Source organism: Phacochoerus africanus, chromosome 4 (assembly GCF_016906955.1).
Source record: "Phacochoerus africanus isolate WHEZ1 chromosome 4, ROS_Pafr_v1, whole genome shotgun sequence".
NCBI classification, from domain to species: domain Eukaryota; kingdom Metazoa; phylum Chordata; class Mammalia; order Artiodactyla; family Suidae; genus Phacochoerus; species Phacochoerus africanus.
The window spans coordinates 65,519,228-65,532,979 of record NC_062547.1 but is presented as its reverse complement, the minus strand read 5'-3'; the positions used below and the strand labels follow the sequence as shown (position 1 = coordinate 65,532,979).

At 57.6% G+C, this 13,752-nt stretch overlaps 1 protein-coding gene across 6 annotated transcripts in view; it reads right to left on the bottom strand.

Annotated features, from left to right (window-relative positions):
* Positions 1 to 377: 377 nt before the first annotated feature.
* The window catches only part of ADGRL1 (adhesion G protein-coupled receptor L1), a 49,227-nt gene continuing 35,852 nt past the window's right edge, over positions 378 to 13,752 (bottom strand). For 4 of the 6 annotated variants that reach the window (XM_047776829.1, XM_047776830.1, XM_047776828.1 and 1 more), the window contains 18 exons: positions 12,846 to 13,160; positions 12,042 to 12,145; positions 11,542 to 11,727; positions 11,189 to 11,227; positions 10,822 to 11,005; positions 10,518 to 10,640; positions 9,861 to 10,075; positions 9,396 to 9,566; positions 8,769 to 8,978; positions 8,459 to 8,679; positions 8,207 to 8,273; positions 7,702 to 7,793; positions 7,029 to 7,197; positions 5,322 to 5,450; positions 5,041 to 5,137; positions 4,819 to 4,947; positions 4,647 to 4,664; positions 378 to 4,243 (listed from right to left, as the gene is read on the bottom strand). In XM_047776829.1, coding sequence (XP_047632785.1) covers positions 3,501 to 4,243; positions 4,647 to 4,664; positions 4,819 to 4,947; positions 5,041 to 5,137; positions 5,322 to 5,450; positions 7,029 to 7,197; positions 7,702 to 7,793; positions 8,207 to 8,273; positions 8,459 to 8,679; positions 8,769 to 8,978; positions 9,396 to 9,566; positions 9,861 to 10,075; positions 10,518 to 10,640; positions 10,822 to 11,005; positions 11,189 to 11,227; positions 11,542 to 11,727; positions 12,042 to 12,145; positions 12,846 to 13,160 — 3,212 coding nt within the window. In that variant the 3' untranslated portion in view covers positions 378 to 3,500. The remainder of the gene's footprint in view (positions 4,244 to 4,646; positions 4,665 to 4,818; positions 4,948 to 5,040; positions 5,138 to 5,321; positions 5,451 to 7,028; positions 7,198 to 7,701; positions 7,794 to 8,206; positions 8,274 to 8,458; positions 8,680 to 8,768; positions 8,979 to 9,395; positions 9,567 to 9,860; positions 10,076 to 10,517; positions 10,641 to 10,821; positions 11,006 to 11,188; positions 11,228 to 11,541; positions 11,728 to 12,041; positions 12,146 to 12,845; positions 13,161 to 13,752) is intronic. The other 2 variants (XM_047776831.1, XM_047776833.1) reach the window with 1 other exon arrangement.

The window sequence follows — 13,752 nt, the reverse complement described above, 5'->3', positions numbered from 1 at the left end:
CTCTGATACAGCCTGCAGACAGATGTCTGGGCCAAGAAGGGCTTCTCTGGGACTTAACATGGCACACTGGCCTGGCCCATAGAGAGTTGGATGTGTATGTATTCAGATGCTGTAAGCCTCAGTTTCCCTGTCTAAATTGGAGCCTCCACCTAGTGCATTTATGATTCAGACAAAAATTGCACCTGAATTGCTCAACCAGGCCCAGGAAACTACCCAGTTCCATAAACAATGATTCTGTGACTCACCAGGCCCCTGCTGTGGGTTCTAAACACTTCAGTACAGGTTCCTCATTGTGTCACAGCCTCGTGGGGATGCTCTGTGCAGATCCACTCACCTAGTTCTTGCCTCCCCCCTCCACTAAATGAGTCACACCACTCTTATCATTCCAAGAAATCTTAATTTCTTTATTGATTTTTTTTTGACTCAACAATTTTTTAAAACTTTTTTTTTTTTCTGAAACGATCTTGTTGTTAATGAGCCTTTTGTTTTGTTCTCGTTAAATGCACTCGACCCAAAATTGGTTTGGCATATCGAAAAGGAGACCAAGGAGGGACCAGGGGAATGGGAGAAGGGGGAGGAGGCCCGGAATGGACATAGAAATTGAGGGTGAGAGAAGAGAAACACAAGAGACGACGAGAAAGACATAGGGAAAGAGGTGGAGACAGAGAAAAAAGAAGGCAAGGAAAACCAAAACCAAAAAACAAAACAAAACAAAACAAAAAAACCCAGAAAAATAATAAGATTCAAAAGCAAATGAATTCAGGAGCCTAAGGAAGGGAGTAGGAGAGGAAACCAAGACCCTTCCTTCTCTATACCGTCCCAGCTGGGGTGGGGGCATCAAGGCACCAGGTCTGGTTGGGGTGGGGGGATACCTGGGCTCCCGGGGTAGCTTTATACTGGACTGTAGTGATGTCCAGTCCTACCAGGGGCCCTGCCATACAACTCTGAGGCCTGGGAACCCATATTGGTGATTCTGGCTGGATTGGGAACCAAGGGACCTGCTGCACCCTCTCCCCCTTGATTGTCGGAGTCTGGAGAGATGAAAGGAGGACTGGGCAGAGGAGAGGAAGTGGGACTCCTTGCTTGCGTCCAGTTCCCCAGGGAACTCTCTCACCCTGCAGTCTCTGCAGAGGCAGTCTCTGACTCCAGCTGGGCTGATACCTGGGCCAGGCCTAGTCCTTCATCTATCCTTGTCTCCTACCAGCTCTTCTTAGATCTCTAGCCACCCCTCCCCATAGAGGAGTGTCTGGCCTAGCGAAGCCCAAGAAAGCCATGGAGCTGTCTCCTGCCCTCACAGAGCCATCTGGGCAAGACCGTTCCCTTCCTTACTTGACCTCCCTGTCCAGATTCACCCATGGTCTTATAAAAAAGGGGTTAAGCCGCCCTACCAGGAAAAAACAGGTGGAACGCAACCTTACCTTCTCTCCACACCTGTCCCCCTGTGTGGGACAAACCACCATCTTTGGTTTGACCCCTTCTCCCCTAACTGATGGGGACAAGCAAGCCCCAGCTCCCCAGGAGAAGGGAGGGGCTTTCTAGCAGCAAAAAGGGTCCCTCCAGCCACCTATCTGTCCCCTCCTCCTAGTTCCTCCCTAGAATCCCTCCTCCTTAACCCAAAGAAGTTCATGGCAGCAGCAGGCTAAGACCCGAAGATGTTTGAAAACTCATGGCACTTGTGAGAAAAGAGGGGCAAAAGAGATGAGGGATCAGAGCAGAGGTGGAGGACCACCACCACTGGGGAAATGACAATGACAAGGCTGGGCTAGTATGGCAATGGGACTATGCTGTTCCCCAAAGAGTTAGGATGGTTGCTGGGAAGGCCATGGTGACAGACTGAAGAGGAGGGGGCTGGGAGAGGTACTCAGGTGACATCCCAAGCCTGGAGCTTCTGACATCTGCAGGTTTGGGGTTGAGCCCTCAGAACATAGGTGTCTTGACTCTAGCCAGACCCTGGTACTGGCTTTGCCTCCCATGCAGGAGTGTGTAGGGTAGAGATCACCTCCCACTGCCAGCCCTCCCTTCTCAGTTAATACCCACCACCATCAAACCCCGCTGTCATTTTCCTTTCCCTGTCAACCTCTCTAGGTGGGAAATTAACCCCTTCCCAGGCCGAGAGTCCCAGAAGCAGTATACAAAGAAGCAGGAACTCAAAGGGACAGCGCAGCCATCTTGGCAAAAGCATCTTTGGGTGTGAGGGTGCCTCCCCCGGGCCAGTGGGGAGGGGAGGGGGAGACAGGCCCCAAGTCCTGGGGCAGGCAGTGAGGTACACGCCCCAGGAGGGCTGACTGATGCCAGGGAGAGGCAAAGCAGGGAAGGAGGCGACAGAAACGGGTGCCGGGAAGGAAACGGGTTCTTTGTTTCGATGTTGCTTCTAGATTTTGTTTTCTGTCTCTGGATTGTAAAAAGCTGCTCTGGCGGCCCGCCCACCCCGGCTGGGGATGCACAAATACATGGAGAAGTCCTGGCTTCCAGGGCCCGGCGGCGCAGCTCTGCTCCGGAGAAATCCCGGGCTGGCCGGGCTGCAGGCTCCCGGTGGCTTCAAGTGATGAGATTTTCTTTCTTTTTTTTGTCTTTTTTTTTCTTTTCCATTTCATTGAAATATTTACAGCAATGGGGGAGGAGGAGAGGAGAGGAAGGGGTAAGAGGGCCCCCTAGGGAAAGATCCAAGCCCAGGACCCACTCCCCAGGGAGATCCAGACCCAAAATCTGCTCCCCAGATAGCCAAGCCCACAGGACTGGGAACTGCTCAAATATGGCCACCCCTGTGGGCTGGGGGCCCTGTGGGGAGTTGTGCTTCATCAGGAGTCACCCCAAGGGAGGGGGTCATTGGGTGCACTCAAGGAGGGCTGAAGGGGCAGCTTGCTGGGAAGGCAGGGACGAAAGAGCAGAGAGAAGGAGCTTCGGAGAAAGTTCCACCTTTAAACCACCAGCCACAACTGCCCATTCCTCTTGCCCTGGGGCTTTCTGCCCCTCTAGGGCTCTCTCCTGGGCCAGAGGCCCCAGTCTCCATGGAGCAGGGAACTGTAGTGCAGAGGAACCTGTCCATCTGTCCTGCCCCTGCTGCTCCATCCCGGTGCAGCTGGCAGCACTTCTGGCTGCAAAGAGAGGAGCAGCTGACAGGTTCTATCCAGCAGGGCCTCTGGCCCAAGGAATCCAGAGCCCTCATTTCCCTCCAGGGAGGAGGAAGAGTAGGGAGGGAGGGGGAAGTCAAGAGTGGGCTGCACCCTTCCAATTTCTCCTTCCTCACTCCCCTGGGGACCTCTTGGCTCCTTACTGCACTTCCCCCAAATTGAGCTGGTGCACATGGCTGGTGGGAAACCCTGTCTGTGAACCCTGCACCTCGGGCCCTCACAGCAGAGCCCTGGAGGGCCCATGGCTGAGGGGCTCCTGCAGAGAGTGGCCCATCAGCCACTGCCTCCATCAGCCTCCCTCTCCCACCAGAGCCCCACCCAGGGTTCCCTTCCTGGCCTGGGCCACCAGCCCCTGGTCCGTGAGGTCCCTCAGAGACTGGTAACCAGTTGCATCTGCCCATCCCCATCGGGCCCTGGCCCCTCAAGGCCTGGGGCCGCCAGGTAGCCCTCATGGCTGGGCCGCCGCACCTGGTAGTAGCCCTGCAGGGGGTTCCGGGCCACCAGGGCCGGTGGGCGCGAGGTGTAGTAGATTTCAGGGGGGCCAGGGGGTGCAGGTGGGGGTGGGGGCAGGGCCTCACTAGGCCCCTCGGGGCTGCTGTCCGGGTAGGAGGGCGAGTCCCGCAGGTTGGCCCCGCTGGCGTAGAGGGAGTCCCGGCCTGGAGGGGAGGAGAGGGGCCTGCTGGTGGCCCCGTCCTCCGCCGTGCAGCTCTCCGACTCGTCCAGATCGCTCTGGTACAGCACCGACTGGGCCCGGGGCAGCAGTAGTGGCTCCTCCAGGGCCTTGTAGAGAAGTTCGATCTCTGCCCGGTCAGCACCCCCGGGCCCACCTGCCTCTTCCTCACCGCTGCCCCCTGGCACGGGCGGCACGGGGGGCTCAGGCGGTGGAGGGCCCTTGGCTCCGCTGCTGCCACCCCGCAGGTTGTTGTGCACCAGCTCCGAGATGATCATCTTCTCGAAGGCAGCAGCGTCGGCCAGGTTCCGGCCTCGAGGTGGCTCGGGGGCCCCATCCCCTGGAGGGAAATCCCCACTTCGCAAGGAGTAACTGTTGTTGAAGTTGCCGTTGAGGGGCAGCGTGTCCATGCCGCAGGCTTCCCGGCCTCCCAAGGGGTGCTCTGCAGGCAGAAGGGAGCTGCTCAGAGAGTTCAGAGTGGTTGCCTGCCTTTGCCTTATTTTCCCTGGGCTCGCCCCTGCCCCTGGGGATTGGGGTCTTGTACCACTTTTCCACTGGCAGCAGGGGCAGCAGCTCGGCAGTAGATTAGTGGAGGTGGGTGTGGCGACCACTTACAATTACCCTAGGGTCCCCTCCCAGCTGGGGGGCTCAGACTCTCAGCAGTACGAGGAGATCAGGTGACCAGGTCATGCTCTGCCCCCCGTCACCCTCATTCCCCACCTAACAACACCATGCAGTATGTGTGGGAGAGAGCACCCGAGTTTCTAAGTTAGGCCATCTGCGGAGGCCATGGTGGAGTTCCCCTCCCCACCTTGGAAATGTTCTCAGGAAACAGTCACACTTACTGGGTTCCCGGTAGCTCCCTGCAGGTGCCGGCCAGGAGGGAAAAGAGAGAAGGTGAGAGAGCTCAATGCCAAGTCCAGGCTCCAGTTCAGGAGGCAGGAGGATGCCTCAAGTGGAGACCCCACACTCCCTGACCAGGGCTGTCACCCTCTCCCAGCACCAGAGTGCTCTCACCTGGGGAGTTGAAGACGGGGGGCGAGGAAGGATTGAAGCCCACCGACTCAGCAATGAGGGTGTTGTAGGGGCTGGTGCCCCCACGGGGCTGCAGTACAGGGTTGGTCAGCAGATGGTTCCCCATGGTACCTGCCCAGGAGGTCAGAGGTCACAAGGCGGCCAGGAGATGCAGGCCCAGGAATCTTGAGGGACTGAAGCCTGGGGTGAGGGATGCCATCTCACCTCGGTTCAGGGTAGGGGTGCTGTTTATGTCGCCCGCCATGAAAGAGGATTCCGTCTGTTTCCTCACCGTGTCGTTCCACATCCTCCGGATTCGGCTCTGGGGACACAGCCCAGACGTGAGGGGGCCCTTGGGCTGCCCACCCTCCAGGATCTTTCTGAGACCACTTGCCTGATGAGCACCACCAGGGACCTGGGCGGAGAACTGCCCTGCCTCTTGGGCTCTCAGGTCCAACACTAGCCCCAGGGAGCCCTGCCTGGCACCCTGGCCCCGGCCCAGATACCTGCGTCCCCGTGTAGTAGCGGGTGTTGCTCCGCATGGCTGAGGTCTTGAGTGAGCCGTGAGCGCCCCCAGGCGGGGAGCGGATGCAGCAGTAGGAGTGACGCAGGCACTTGCTGTACTCCTTATGCACCTGGGGGGCCAGGAGGACAGGCAGCTGGCAGTGGGTACCCCTGCCTTGGGAGTCTCAAGACCAAGTTCTCAGTAGGCACCAGAAAGCTTACTATCTCCTGTCCCCAAGAGCCAGCCAAGCTGTCTCTCCTCATGCAGGCCACCCTCCTTTCTCCACCTCCACCAACAGTTTCTCATTCATTCACTCAGCAGAGCTTTAACATGCATCCTTTATGTGCCAGGCGTGGCTTAAGCCCCGAGGATAGACACAAATTGGGCGTAAAGCCCTACTTCTCAGAGCTGGCATCTTTTAGTAGACAGGGATATAACATGGATGCAAATATCAGTACATTGTGAAGGATGTCTGATGGCGTGAGGTGCTGCCCAAGAGAACTATGGCCAGGGATTAGGCAGGGCAGCGCTGGTGAGTGATTTAAAATAAATCAGGGGAGGCCTCACTAAGGAGACGTTTCAGCAGAAACCTCAAAGAAATAAGGCAGTGGGCCTCTCTGGGGAGGAGCAAGGGACAAGACCTGAGGAGGGAGTACCTCCTGGTGTCAGAGAGCAGAGCATTGCTGGAGCGAAGGGAAGGAAAGGGGGGGCCTTATGGTGGACCATGTGGGCCTGGGGGCCCCTATAAGGATGTCACTGTCACTACATGAGGTGGTGGCCATGCAAGGATTGGTTTTGACTGTGTGCCTCACAGAGGTGTGTAAGAATATCCCTGTGTGATGAGGGGATAGGGTTTTGTTTTTTTTTTTTGTCTTTTTGCCTTTTCTAGGGCCACTCCGGTGGCATATGGAGATTCCCAGGCTAGGGGGTCTAATTGGAGCTGTAGCCACTGGCCTACACCAGAGCCACAGCAACTCGGGATCCGAGCCGTATCTGCAGCCTACACCACAGCTCACGGCAACGCCAGATGCTTAACCCACTGAGCAAGGCCCCGGATGGAACCCGCAACCTCATGGTTCCCAGTCGGGAACCACTGTGCCACGACGGGAACTCCGAGGGGATAGTTTTGAGCAGAGCAAGGATACAGTCAACCTTGTAGCCAAGACTCCTCCACTCCCCTCCTTAGCCTTACCCCCGCCCTGTCCCCCCAGACCAGTCAGTCTGACCTGTCCAAAATGCCTTGGCTCAGTTTCCCTGCCTTTAGTCTTGAGCCTACTGCCTGTACACTCTCTCCGCATTCCTCTGCTTCTGTTTCTCCTTTTTTTTTTTTTTTTTTTTAAAGATTCAGACTTGAACACACTTTACTTAAAAAGGAAACTTCCTATCACCACAAAACTCCCAGTCTGTCCCATTACTATTAAGTAGGAAATGTTCTGTCTGGGTGGCGCCCATGGTCATTTCCCTCCACATGCCTGATCTATGCCCCACACCGTGGGGAGGGTCTGTCACCACCTCCCTGCCCTGTGCTCTCCCAGCTCCCTGAATCTGTCTTGCTTTCTCCTTCCTCTAGGCTGTGCTACCTTGCTCTTTTCCAGAACCCTCTCCACACCTGTCTAAAACCTCCCTGCCCATGAGCCTGCATGTCTCTCCAGGCATAAACAGGTCCCACTGCAGAAGGCAGCCCCCTGGCCCCTTCCCTGGTGCTCACCTTCTTCTGTAAGGCGCAGTGAAAGACGAAGATGAAGACCCCCTGGAAGGCGTTAAAGGTGGTGAAGAGATAGGCCATGACCACCGACTCCTTATTGATGAAGAGGAGGCCAAAAGCCCAGGTGAGGCCCAGCAGGAAGAGCAGTGCGATGGCTCCCAGGGCCCAGGATCTGGGGACAGGTGGAGAGGGGACGGGGACGTCAAAGTCCCCACCAGCAGAGATGCCTCTCCCTGCTGCGCGTCCCTCTGGGTGGGCCTGGACACTGCCCTGGAGTGAGCAGGCCTGCCCAGCAATGCTTTCACTCAGGCTGAGCCTGAAGGGCAGTTGGAAGTCAGGGGTCATTCCCCTGCAGCCTTCATCCTTTGGGCCATATTTCAGAACTTTAAACTATTTTTGTCACTTCTCTTTAAGTTACCCTGAAATGGACTATGTTTTTGAACTCTGCCTCACTCTAAGCAGTTATGTGCCTAAAACCAGAGCTCGATGTGCCAATGCCTTGTTTTCTAACACTTATTAAACAGATAACCCAAAGAACACAATAAAACCACCTTTGTCCTTAAAATTACAGTATGTAACAGACCCCAGAAGTGAAACACTCCCTTTTAGGAAACCCTGGAAGAGGCCTGGCCAGCTCAGGGTTCTTAGCGCGTGGGTACGGGAAGGGGGTGCTCACTTAATGTTGTCGAGGCGACTGGAGTCAGGCTTGAGCACGGATGAACTCCGGATCATCTTGTGCAGAGTCACCATGAGGAACACCAGGTTCACCTGGGGGCAGGATGAGGGGAGGAGCTGGGCCAGGGTCCCTCTGCCTCCTGCTGTCAGCTCCTAGCCTGGGTTCAGCCTTGACTCCCCCCCACCCCCTTCAGGACCCCCCCTGCTCCTATCTATACCTGTCCCCAGGGGCATGCTAACTGATATAACTGTTAATGTGTCTCCCAGGACTGGGGGGACAGGGCTCACGGCCTGACACAGATCTGGGGCTCAAATCACAGCTCCTGGATGATGGACAGAGACTGACAGACCTCAGTGCTAGAGCTCTACAGACCCACTCTACTCTCGTTTTCTTAGCTGGCCGCTCAGTTCTGATGGTTTTCAAGGGCTCAGGGAAAATGAAGGGCTTGCGTCAAGGCTAGCCTGGATGAAGGACAAAGACTGGGGGCTGCTGTCTTCCAACTTACCACAATAACAAAGGAGACGGGCCCAATGAAGCTCCAGATGAAGTAATTGTCCACGCGGAGCCAGCAGCTGTAAAGGAAGCAGAGCCGGGGTAGAAAGAGGTAAGGGGCGTGGGCCCTTCCCTGCCTCTGATGCCAGGAGCCCAGGGACTCTGCTGACTGTGGCCTCAGGGCTCAGGAGGAGGGAGGCCAGTGCCCTCAGGGTGCTGCTGAGCAAGGAGCCAGGAGACACTCGGGGGCGAAGGGGAGACTCACGCCTTCTCAGTGCCGTAGCTGCGGTAGTCGATGGCAGCTGCGATGCCCACCACCAGGGCCGGGAAGCAGTACCCGCCCAGGTAGTAGTATTTGGTGCGGGAGTACTCGCTCTCAAACACCTCCACCAGCAGCAAATAGAGGTGCACGCCCTCTAGGCACAGCCAGGAGAAGGCAGCCAGGAAGAAGTAGTGCAGCAAGCCGGCGAAGATGGGGCAGGCAATCTGGGGGGGCGGGGAGCACCAGAGGTGAGGGGCTGCCCCGCTGGTGTCACCTCTCCTTCCAGCCCCTCCTGCCCCAGAGGCCCACTCACCTCATACTGAGTCTTGTCTATCCCAACCAGGAAGAGCAGCTCAGCCAGGAAGAGGTTGATGCACAGGTTCTTGTGGATGGTGTTTCGGTCAGTCTGCAGTCCCCGTAGGAAGCAAAAGGTGGAGATACAGATTGCCAGGCAGACCAGGGAGATGACGATGCCCACCCAGGTGATGACCGACAGCAGCAGCTCGTTGATGCGACCCTGGTACTGGGGGAAGGAGCAGGGGTGTTGCACGCAGCCAGGGCTCAGCTTAGTGCCAGCTACGGGCAAGGCTGTGGGTCACAAGCACCACCAGTGCCACCCACCAAGCCTTCTGCCCCCCTGGCCAACTTGCCAGCCCCCACCCCTGTGCAGGCGGCACGCTCACTTCCTCATGCTCTGGAAGGCTCGTGGAGAGATGACAAAGGTGACACCAACTTGCTTCTCCAGAATGCCTTGGAAGAATGTGGGACCATGACCAGAGAAAACCAGACGTATGGCCTCAGGCCCTGGGCAAGTCTTGGGGCCCCCCTGCCCACGAAGCTGGCCTTCCCTGGCACTGCCCATGCAGCTCTCTCTATGCCATGCAAAGCCGGGCGAGCAAGGGGGGGCCTGCCCGGAGGAGCAGAGCACCGGCCAGCTTACGATCTCACGGTGAGCCATGAGCACAGCAAAGTTGGTGAGGTGGCTGCAGGCACAGGTGGTATGGGTCTTGTTGGACTCCACCAGGCGGCAGCCCTGGGTTGACCAGTAGCCCAGCATGGAACGCTCCGAGTAGTTCCAGAAGGAGCAGTTGGCATTGAAGTGGTTCTTGGCCTGTTGTGTGGTAGTGGCCGAGGGGTCAGATCTAGGGAATCCCACTCCGGCCCCTGTGCCCAACTACAGGGATAGTGATAAGCAGGAGAGAAGTGCCTGGGGCTTTGGGCTCCAGATAACAGTCTGAGGTATCTGGGGACAAATGGCCCAAGCTGCTGAGTTGGGGGCTGGTGCCCCAGGGAGAGGTTGTAACTTGCTCTTGGGGTGGGTGATCACACAGTAGGGGAGGATACATAGCCTAGGAAAATGGAGGATGCTGGGGCCCTCATGGAGAAAGGGGGCACCTTAGCTCACCTCCAGGTGGGCCACAGTGAAAATGACAGGGTCCATGAGGAAGACTCGGCTGGACTCCTTGTTGATGGATGCTGCGATGACCTGTGAGTTCACCACCAGGGAGGCGCCCCCCGGGCCCCCTGGGCCTGCCTCGCCCGCCAGCTTCACCGTAGCGTTCTCAGTCGACAGGAAGAGGCCCAGGTTGTTGTAGAGAATGAAGACAACTTTGACCACTCCTGGGGAAGACAGGCACAACGGGGTGTGTTGTCAGCCCCTGGCTGGCACAGCTCCAGCTATGCTGGCCACCAGGACTTCTGAGGTCAGGCTGCAGCTCAGGCAAATGGACCTCTGGGAGAGCCCTTCCAGGGACTGGGTTCCCAGCACATCTCTCACTTACTGTGTGACCTTCTGCAAATCCATAACCTTTCTGGGCTTTACCCTCAAAAGGGACAATCCTGCCTGAGCTAGGAGAATACTACTGCCCGGGAGTGAGCTCTACAAACTGCAAAGTGTCCTAGGTTCTGTGGGGCTTTGCGGGGGTCTCTATGAATCCTCTGAAATGTTACACTAGCTTGAATGGTGGATACCTCTTATGGGATTCTACAATCTGATAAAAATCAAGAACTGCTATCCCCCATAAGAGGAGCAGGGATGCTGGCACAGAGCTCAGGCACTGACCGTTGCGGCTGTTCTGCTTGATGGTGTTGGCGGACAGCTGGATCGAGTTCTCGCTCGGGTACTCCTGGGGGAACACCAGCTCCTGCACTTGGCCTTCGGTGTTCAGAACTGTGACCTCTAGGACTGTGGGGACAGGGAATGGCAAGGTACACATGGTTAGGGTCTGTCCACAGTCCAGGGGCCCAGGCTGTGGCAAGAGGCCCGAGATCGAGAGCCAGGGTATCCCCTGTGGTCTTCAGGCTGGGCAGACCCCACTATTCAAGATTGGTACCCAGATTGGCCCCGGCATGACTACAGCACTCACCCACATTCGGCTTGGCGGCCAGAAAGCGGGCAGGCTCCCTGACGTTGTCGGCCAGCAGGAAGGCGCCCTCCTCTAGGACGTCCAGGAGCATGGTGGCCGTGTGCACCTGCTCGGTGGCATTCATATCCTTCCAGGACTCAAGAGCCTCTGGCCGCAACAGGTTGTCCACCGTCTCCACCACAGCCTGTGAGGGCAGGGGTAGGGTGTGGGGGAGGCAGCGCTGTGATTCCCCCTACATCCTTCAGTTCCTTGGGCTGGGCTTTGTGTCCCCTTCTCTGAACCTCTGTACCCAGTGCCATCTGGGGCCTTTCCAGGAGTGACAAGGGCTGCCCCACCCCCTCGGCCAGCAGGAGCCCCTCGGCCTCACCTTGATGTAGTCCTTGCAGGTTCTTTCCCGCTTATGCATCTAGGGAAAGAGATGGGATACGGTCAGGCTTGGCCTCCCAACCCTACTCCTCCAACCCCGACACTCTGGGCCCCTGGGGAGCTTGCACTTCTGCCTCTGCTACTGACCTGGGGCTAGACCATGAGCAAGAGCCACTCCTAAGGGATCGCCCTCCCCCAGGACCTTCCAGGGCAGTCCAGGAGGGAGACCCAGTAGTCCTGGGGCCTGTCTTTCCTTCCTCTCTGATGGGTGGGTGGCAGCCCAGCTGTGGTACTAGGCTGGATATTTCTTAAGTGCCCAGGGCAGTGTCCACTGACTCTGCTGCCAGGTCCCACCTTGTTGTAGTTCTTGCCAGCTGACTCGCGTTCGATGGGCCGCAGGGCCTGCAGCTGGGCATCCAGGATGTCCAGCAGTTGCTCCATCAGCTTCACAGAGGAGGACACGTCACCCGCATAGATGGAGCCCCGGGTGTGGCGGGCCAGCTCGCTTGCAATGTTGGCTGCATTCTCCCCGCTCTTGATCTGTGTGAGGTGGCAGTGGGGGTCTCTGAGGGACCATCCTGCTTCCCACATGGTCGTTTTCACACGCCCAGCCTGCTCAGCCCCTCTCAGCCCTCTCTCAGCAGCCCTTCTCCCTGTCTTCCCTCTCCCTCCCCATCTAGCTCTGCTCCCTCTGTAGACCCAGGAGTGGACCCACAGTCCTGCCTCCCAGACCTGCCGGCCCCTGCTCCTCTCCCCAGTTGTTCCACTGCCCCTGCTGGGCCTTGTGCCCAGGCACCAAGGGCCCGCTGTGTGAGCACATGTGCCTGTCTGTGAGGAGCAGCTGCTGCTGGTACCTTCTGGGCCACCTGGTTGACCCAGGGGGAGGTGCAGTTGCTGAGGTCAGGGCCCCGGGGGTTCCAGAGCCCCAGGGCTGGTAGACACTGGAAGGAGGCAATTCCTGTAGGGACAGACAGACAGGAACAGAAAAGGGAAGCACAGGGAAGGAGAGAAGGATGGGCCAAAGCAGGAAGAAAGGAGATGAAAGAAAGAGGGGGAGAGGAGAAAGGTGAGGGGAACATGGAAGACCAGACATGAAGTGGGCCGGACAGTCAAGAGAGGTGTCACTCTGAGGTGACATAAGCCACCCTTCACTTTCCCTAAACCCTCCCTCTTGGCTCCTTTTCTATCTTTGCCTACCACAGCTGGAACCTTCTAGCAAAGCCCACCTTGGAGGCCTCACCACTCCCCCCCAACTCTTCTGACCCTCCCCTCAGATCCCTGGAGCATGTGGTCCCAGCCCCACCCTCTGTGGCACTTCAGCTTCTGTGTCCTGCCACCCAAATCACCTCCCATGGGCTCCCTGCAGGGTCCACCCAGCACTTTGCATAAGGCAGGTGCTTAGTATTACAGAAGGGCATAGGGAACAAAGCAGGGGAACCAACTCTGCTACTGTGCTCTCTTGGGCTCTGGGTTTACAGCTACAGACATCAGGTGTGACCCCTGCACAAAGGCCATGCTCAGGCAAGGGAGATGCACAGGTAAGTGCACCTAGGCTAAGCTAGGTGATGGGCATGTCCCCGTCCCCTCCCTGGCCAGACCAGCAGTGGCCATTCCCCAAGCCCCTGCTGCAGCAGAGGTAACCTCAACTCTGCACTCACCTCGAGTCCCCTTAGGGCAGGGCCTCTCCACCAGCATGCCCTGCTGGGTGGCTGGCCACTGGACCCGCCGCACCTCTCGAGGTTCACAGAAGAGTTCAGGGGACACATGCAGATTGGGGGCTGGGGGCCGCCGGGTGCTGGGGGCGGGGGCAGTGGCTGGAGGTAGGTCAGGTCCCAGCTGGTTGATGGCACCCACAGGGTGCGTGGTGAGGGGCGCCCGGCGGAGCGGAGTGGTGGCTGCGGGCGAGGCTGTGCTGGTCAGGGGCGTGGGCCGGGCTGTGGTGGTCGTGCTGAGGGGTGGGGAAGTGGCTGGGCCTGGAAGGAAGAGGGGATATGTGATAGGGTTACCCTTGTGCTTGAGGCTATTGAAGTGGAAAGCTATCCTGGTTCCCAAAAGGTCTGGGAACTTGCCCTTGGCCTCTGCCCACAGAGGGCCCTCGTACCCCTGGGGCCATCTAAAGCATAAGAAAATGGTAACAATTCACTAGTTCGTACTCTTGAGGTCTGCGAGCACAATCACAGAGGACCAGCCAGCACGGAGGTGTCTGGAGGCTGTTGCACACGGCTACCTCCCACCCTCATTCTACACTCACTCTGGTCTGACTTGGCCACATCCCTTCCCTCTGGGAGGGCCTCAGTTCCTCCTTTTGGATTAGATCCAGCTCCCTGGAGCTATGGGGGCTGTTCAGAGTTGGTTTAGGGCAGCTGAGGGGGCCCCGACCCTGGTCAACATCAGCAGCTCAGCTTTTGTTCTGTTTTACTGATACTGGGCTTCCACTCAAGATTTTGGCTGAAGGGGTTCCAGGGCTCAAAATGCACAGGCCTCTGGGAGACAGAGTGCAGCTTGGCTAGGAGCTCGGAGTCCTTGGTTCAAATCCTCAAATAAGCAAGTTAGTCTCCTACCCAC